This window comes from Bufo bufo, chromosome 1 (genome assembly GCF_905171765.1).
Source record: "Bufo bufo chromosome 1, aBufBuf1.1, whole genome shotgun sequence".
Classification (NCBI taxonomy): Eukaryota; Metazoa; Chordata; class Amphibia; order Anura; family Bufonidae; genus Bufo; species Bufo bufo.
Genome location: NC_053389.1, coordinates 677,412,926 through 677,420,713, shown reverse-complemented (window position 1 = coordinate 677,420,713; position 7,788 = coordinate 677,412,926). Strand labels below are relative to the sequence as shown.

The window sequence follows — 7,788 nt, the reverse complement described above, 5'->3', positions numbered from 1 at the left end:
TTGTCTCAGGGCCGAGGGACAAACTTTGATACATGAATGTATACTTTGAGGAACATCTAGACAATTCTCACACTGTGGAATTCATATTCAGATAGGAAAAACAATGAAGCCTCAGAATCTGCAGGTGCGGTGTATCTTCTAACTTTCTAAATGTATAATATATTGTTACTATAACACTAGCTTTTGAACAGCACAGTAATCTTCTCATGGACTTACTTTGGCCTACATGAAAATCCATACAAAACAGTGAATATAAATCAACATTGCTCTTAAAGGCAATGAATACCCATTATAACTAAAATAAGTAGATATAACTGTTTACACTTATGAAAAAGCACAACAAGGCGGACACCCGAACGCAGCTTGCAGCGTTCGGGTGTCCGCGCGGAGCTAAACGGATACGTCCAGACTTACAATGTAAGTCAATGGGGACGGATCCGTTTGAAGTTGACACAATATGGTGCAATTTATTTTCAAACGGATCCGTCCCCAATTGACTTTCAATGCAAAGTCAGGACGGATCCATCTGACTAACTTTTAGACTTAGTTTTTTTTCTGAAATATAATGCAGACGGATCTGTTCTGAACGGATACCATCGTTTGCATTATAGGAGCGGATCCGTCTGTGCAGACACCAGACGGATCCGCACCTAACGCAGGTGTGAAAGTAGCCTTAGTCTGATTAGTTTAAAGCGAACCTTTCACCTGGATTTTACTTAATAAACTATTACCAGTACCTTATAGATTATCCTCATTCTGTTTCAATGCATTCTTGTGCCGCTTTCCTGGGATGTATATTCATGAAAAACTTATAAAGTCCTCGTCTCCAGCTCCTGAAGTCACGCTAGAAGTCAAGGGGGTAGCCCTTCCCTCACTCCGGGCTGTAACTCCCCTGCCCTAACCCCTCCTCTAAGTAGTGTAACTGACACCCGGCTCAGTCGCCGAGACCTCGCTTGTACAGGCGGCGCATGCGCCGTCAGCCTCAGTAGCAGCGCGATCCCGTAACTGAATCGCGCATGCGCCGTCCGTCCCCGATGCCTGCCTGTCTTCTGTTCCTCAGGCGCGTGCCTGAGGAACAGAAGACAGGCAGGCATCGGGGACGGACGGCGCATGCGCGATTCAGTTACAGGATCACGTTCGAGTCCGCGCGATAGGCGGGATCGCGCTGCTACTGAGGCCGACGGCGCATGCGCCGCCTGTACAAGCGCGGTCCCGGCGACTGAGCCGGGTGTCAGTTACACTGCTTAGAGGAGGGGTTAGGGCAGGGGAGTTACAGCCTGGAGTGAGGGAAGGGCTACCCCCTTGACTTCTAGCGTGACCAGGAGCTGGAGACGAGGACTTTATAAGTCGTTTTTTTCATGAATATACATCCCAGGAAAGCGGCACAAGAATGCATTGAAACAGAATGAGGATAATCTATAAAGGTACTGGTAATAGTTTATTAAGTGAAATCCAGGTGAAAGGTTCGCATTAAAAAATAACCACAAGACATCGTCCACGGAAAAGAAGTCACTTTATTAAATATTTGACTGGGTCCACTGTGAATACAAAATGACAATTTACTTCAAATCATGGTGAAGTGCTTGTTCATCTTTGATTTCCATCAGAACACATTTTCTAGAGCTGACTTAACCAATGCTAGATCAGCATGCAGACAAAGCCAGGAGATTAAAAAAATGATGGCCAGAATTTTGTGCAAGGTTGGGATAAAGTGATATATATATATATAATATGTACACAAGGCAGCATCTATGCTACTAATTTATGACAGAAGGAAAAGCCTGGAAATGATGCACAGTGGAAAAAACTCTGCATTGGGGCAAACAAAGCCTTTGGCCAAATGTTCTTGTTCAGGGATTGGGCTATGTATCGTCTCGTCATCGTCGTTTTCATCCACCATCCACCACATGCAATTCTCCAATGCTATTTTGGCTCGTCTTTTTTCTCGGATGCCTTTTTCTGCTTCTCTTGCATTATCTGAGCATCTCTAAAATAAAAAAAAAGTGAAAAATCATGACTGAAAGAACTGTGTTTATGTGCAGAATTAAGGGTTGTCCTTAAAGTGGTCAGGAAGTGGGATAAGGTGTCCGATTGCTGGGGGTAGGGCTGTGTAACTAATCAAATTAATTTGCTTTCTTTCAGCATGACTATGTTCATTTTTTATTGATTTTTTTTGAAATTATGATATAGACCTTTTTACTTCTGGAGCGCCGAATTAGGAGAGTACCTGCAGGTCTTTAAGTCCTTGACGTCCACGTTATTAATCCAGACGAGCCACAGTTCTGCACTCCAAATCACAGCGGGAGCTGGCACTGATGGCGTTTCAAGAACACACTGCTGCAATCCCTACTAGTTACATTGTATACCCTGCTACAGTCCTCCCTGTATATACACCCTCCTCCAGTCCTCCTTGTATATACACTGAACACCCTCCTGCAGTCCTCCCTCTATATACCCTCCTGCAGTCCTCCCTCTATATACCCTCCTGCAGTCCTCCCTCTATATACCCTCCTGCAGTCCTCCCTCTGTATTGGAATGCATTGGCTGTATGAGTAATACTGTGTGTATTACTCATACAGCTTCCTTCTTTAGACATCGCGCGGCCTTCCATGCCATCGGGTCCCCCCCACAGCCGCATGGAGACCCGATGGCACCGCCGACCACCGCACCAGGTAAAAGCCGCAAACCGCAGGTCTGAATTGACCTGCGGTTTGTGGCGATCGCCGATACGGGGGGGGGGGGAATCGCATGACCCCCCCCCCCCGGCGTTGTGACAGGATGCCCGCTGAATGATTTCAGCGGGCATCCTGTCACAATTAAGCCCCGCCGCAATCTACTTTTAAACTTAGGACGTACCGGTACATCCTGAGTCCTTAAGGGGTTAAGACTGTGCCACGGGGCAGTAGTGTGCCACATAGCAAAAATGCAGCGTTTGCCATGGCTTCTTGACCGGTACAGGTGTACTTTACCTGGGCTTGCCATGAAACCACAGCAATCTGCTGTGGTCTTGCAGCGTGGAACACACTACCACCCTGAGGCCACTGCTCGAGTATCCAGCCTAAATGTTCTAACAGGTTATAGGAAATTGACACTGGCAAGTGGAGGGTCTGTTCTAGCCAGTACCCATATAGAAGTGTCCACGGCGCTCCATAAGATATGCTCAAGTGAAAAGTATGCCTTCCTCATGAAAAGTTTCAGGCAATGTCCCACACAGTAGTTGATATATAACTACAGCAGACGTTTCAGGTACATGAGACCTTCTTCAGCGGTAAGAATCTGTGGCGGAAAGCAAAGTGGGCTTTCAGTTTGCATGAATAAAGAACACTTTTCACTTGGGAGTGATTCCTGGAGCGGATATTACATCCAGGGATCACTGCCAGGCGGAAACGCTAAAAGGGTTTCCCCCTGGCAGTGATCCCTTATCTTTTGGCCGTGAAATCAGATATTACATCCACTCATCTGGAGACACTGAATCCTCCCTTTTCACATACACACATTACCTCTCCTTTCGTGCAGCTGCTGACAATCCGTCATCTGGCTTTTTCCCCTTGTCTGTGTTTTTTTTCATGTTCTTTGCTCGGGCAAGTTCACGCTGGTTTCCACCTGCAGAAGCAGAACTTATTACTTCTTCAAATGATGGATCCATGAGAACGGCTTTCTCGGGAGTGTGCGTAAGCTGACACTTGTTCCTATAGCAGTGATGGCTAACCTCCGACACTCCAGCTGTGGTGAAAACTACGACTCCCAGCATGCTCCATTCATTTCTATGGTGTTTTGAGAACAGCCAAGCAAGTGTGCATCTTGGGAGTTGTAGTTTTACCACAGCTGGAGTGTTGGAGGTTAGCCATCACGGTCCTATAGTGTAAGAGCATGCCCACCGATGATGGACTGCACGGTGGTCGTAACACCTGGATATGAGCAGTGTATAATGTGATGTGATGAGGGGGGCCTCCAACAGTAGATGTCATCAAGAATGATTGGGCATAATCCTCTGACTCCATAGGAGATCAGCCGCTCCTATCTTCCATTGGTTTATTCCCCTCTCAATATTTTGCATCTAAATTTTTAATTATAAACTAACAGTATCCTTAACCCCTTCCCGGCCATATATGGCGCTGGCCAGGACATCAAAGATGGCATCCGCTCGCGAGGGAGAGGGTGTACATGATCAGCAGTAACTCCAATTGCAGACTTTTAACCCTTCACATGCTGTGGTCAAATGTGACAACAGCATCCGAGGGGGAAGGGTGTAGGAAACGTGTGCTTCCGGGTGTGATCCAGTGAGGGAGTTTCTGTCCTCCTGAATAAACAGAAGCTGCCAAACATTAGTTCCTATGGAGCCTCTGCCAAATCACCCCCTTTCCCCCAAAATGTAAACAAAAATAGGTAAACAATAAAAAATACACATCATGGGCATCACCGCGTGCGAAAACGCCCGTACTATTAAAATATCCCATATGGCAAACAGCGGAATGGGAAAATATATATATATATATATATATATATATCTCAAAATGGCCAATTCGCAGTTTTTTGGTCGCTTCACCTCCCACAAAAAAATTTGTATAATTGAAAAGTACAGATCACCCCGCAAAAAATGAGCCCTCACACAGCTCCGTACACATAACTACAAAAAAGTTATAGGGGTCAGAATTAGGGATGAACGAATTTCATATTTTAAAATTCGTTTTCGGTTCGGATTGTGGTATAATCTGAATTGCATCATGGATTCCGTTACCACAGACCATAACGCAATTCTGTGACTGAATGTTAGGTTTTAGCACTGCACGTCTCCCATAGAAGTGACTGGAGAGATCTGCACGCCAGCACAGCCACCGCTCCATTCTCCACCTGGATGTTGCTGACTCATTAGAAGGGTTGGGGACGTGCCCACACGTCCGTAAAAATGGGTCCACATCCGTTCCGCAATTTTGCGGAATGGGTGCGGACCCATTCATTCTCTATGGGGACAGAATAGATGCGGAGAGCACACGGTGTGCTGTCCGCATCCGCATTTCGGGAGCACGCCGCCAATCTGCCGGTCCGCGGCTCTGGAAAAAAAATAAAACGTGTCCTATTCTTGTCCGCAATTGAGGACAAGAATAGGCATTTCTATGGGGGTGCCAAACGGGTGTATTGCGGATCTGCAATACACTATGGACATGTGAATGGACCCTCAAAAAACATATTCCTCCGCCGCACTGCAGGGCTGACACAGCCGATCACTGGCCTCAGCAGTATACGTCACTGGACCAGAGAATGGTAAACCTATTTAAAGGGATCTTCCTGTCCTTTTATATATCTGATCAGCAGAGGTCCGTCACCCCGCTAACCAGCTGTACTGTAGTGGTTCCGGGACTACACCGCTCTGTCCACTGCTGCTCCGACTGACGTGAAGACATAGTAGTCACTTCCATCCCCTACGCAACGAACAGAGCTACTCCACTGATCAGATAGTGATGGCCTACCCTCAGGATAGGCCATCAACATAAAAAGGAGTGGACACCCCCTTTAAAGGGAGCCTATCACCTACTTTAATGTTCTAACCCACTCTTATCGCATTATCGCTCAGTTCCCCCTCAGTACCTTTATTGTATATGTCCCGTATAGAGAAGCTTAAAAAAGAAAAAAGTTGATAACGATATGCTAATTAGGTCTCACAAAGGCCCCTCGCCGATATGCCAGCCTAACCAGTCCTTTAGCCTGCCCTGCCCTCCTAGTTCGGCAGTGGACGGCACAGGCCCTAGATCTCAGTGGCAGAGGAGGGGCCTGGGCACAGGGGGAGTGGTTAGGCGGGCACATCGGCGAGGGGCCTAGGCACTTGGGGCCATAACGCCGCCCCTGGGCACTTGTGAGACCTAATCAGCATACCGCTATAAACTTGTTCCTTATGCTCCTCTACGTGGGACATACACAATAAAGGTATTGTTTAAATGAGGGGAACAGCACAATATCGCTAGGATATACCCCCATTGTCTGATAGGTGCGGGGCCCACTGCTGAGACCCGCACCTATATCAGAGCAGGGTAGGTGGTGGCCGGAGGACCCTGGGTTTTCCGGGGTCCGGCCACCACTAAGCGCTCTCCCCAGAGTAGTGAATGGGAGCGCACCACCGCACTTGCACAGCCACCGCTCCCATTCATTTCTATGGGGCTGATAGAAATAGCCACACCAGCGCTTGTCTGCTGTCGGTGGCCCCTAGAGATGAATGGAGGGCAGCTGTGCATGCGTCCACCACCACTTTCAGGGCTCCATTTCTGGCGTAGGTCCCAGCGGTGAGACCCGAACCTATCAGACAATGGGGGCACATCCTAGCGACATGCTCCCATTGTTTGAGATGGGTATACCCCTTTAAGCCTTATCCTGCAGCTGTGCCATCAATGTCTAAGGTAGGAAGACCCCTTTAGTATGTAGAAATGCACTTTGTCTTGGCTCCACTCACTACATAAGAAATCCAGAGGAAGCCGGGGGGACACTACAGAGACTGGCCGCAGCATCTCCTCCCATGCAGTAACGGGACTCGGAGCACCCTCCCAGCCGCCCCCGGGCATCCAGGCCTTGGCGACGTGGCACGCAGGCCGCAGCCTCCGGCCTATAGGCTCTGCGCCCATAACCCATTCTCGCAGCTGCACCTTCTGCGCCCATGTGGTTGCATAACCGTCTTCATTCCCCTCATATACTCACGGGTCATGGCTCCGGTTCTCTGGGACTCGCTTCCCAGTCCAGCACCAACTTCCTTCACAGTCCGCTCGCTGCGGTTCACCGTTTGCCGATCACTGATTGGCTAGCCCACATCACATGACCCAGAGCAACATTCCCGCAAAACAACTATTTCCAATGTGTAACCCAAAGGCCACGCCCCTTAGGAAGGTGAAGCCAGATCAGCGAATGGGAGCGTCCACAGCCAGTGTACGCGTGGTCACGTTGTTATCTCCGGGAGTTTTATGGTTAAACGTAGTCTTCTGGGAAGCGTCACGTGTCACCCTCAGATGGTAGCGTGTGGTGTTCTTGTAGTAGGCGCTAGAGGGCAGCACTGCAGGTGTACTCAGGACTTCATTGTTTCCACACTACCAGCAGTTTGTAGATGGAGGCTCCGTGACCGAATCCCCTGTGTCCATGCAAACCAAATGGCTGTTCTTTTCACAACATCCTAACCATTTATCTCTTACCTGTCTTTTCTCCACAGTCCTCTTAGGGCTCATGCACATGAACGTGTTTTTTATTCTCCATGTCCGTACCACTTTTTTTTTTGCAGCCCATATGGGGGCCACAGAAAAAACGGAAATATGTGCATTCTGTGTTCCCATCAGGGATGGACTGGGACAATAAAGTGGCCCTGGACTTCAGCCAGACCGGCCCACTTTATTTTTCCCAAACACACTAAAAAAAAAACATAAGTAAAAACATTCCACTGTAAGTATAAACAGGTTTTTTATTTTTACTCTTAATTTAGAAAAAAAAAAATGCATGCCAACATTACAGATGCCTTTAGAATGACATGTGTAAGTTACACTCCATGGCACTTTTATGGAGGGGATCTGTGGATGGCACTGTTATGGAGGGGATCTGTGGATGGCACTGTTATGGAGGGGATCTGTGGATGGCACTGTTATGGAGGGGATCTGTGGATGGCACTGTTATGGAGGGGATCTGTGGATGGCACTGTTATGGAGAGGATCTGTGGATGGCACTGTTATGGAGGGGATCTGTGGATGGCACTGTTATGGAGGGGATCTGTGGATGGCACTGTTATGGAGGGGATCTGTGGATGGCACTGTTATGGAGAGG

General features: G+C 48.0%; 1 protein-coding gene across 1 annotated transcript; it reads right to left on the bottom strand.

Moving 5' to 3' along the window:
• Window positions 1–1,494: 1,494 nt before the first annotated feature.
• Window positions 1,495–6,909, bottom strand: SERF2 (small EDRK-rich factor 2). Its single transcript, XM_040414106.1, has 3 exons — window positions 6,685–6,909; window positions 3,501–3,603; window positions 1,495–1,987 (listed from the first exon to the last, which is right to left on the bottom strand). The coding sequence occupies exons 1-3, from the start codon at window positions 6,689–6,691 to the stop codon at window positions 1,924–1,926; spliced, it is 174 nt and encodes a 57-aa protein (XP_040270040.1). The 5' UTR covers window positions 6,692–6,909; the 3' UTR covers window positions 1,495–1,923.
• Between the last annotated feature and the right edge of the window lie 879 nt (window positions 6,910–7,788).

Bases quoted from the DNA above. Each gene is read 5' to 3' on its own strand.
- SERF2 (XM_040414106.1), bottom strand. The intron at 1,988-3,500 runs GTAATGTGTGTA...TTTTTATTTTAG, and splicing joins GCAGCTGCACGAAAGGAGAG to AGATGCTCAGATAATGCAAG.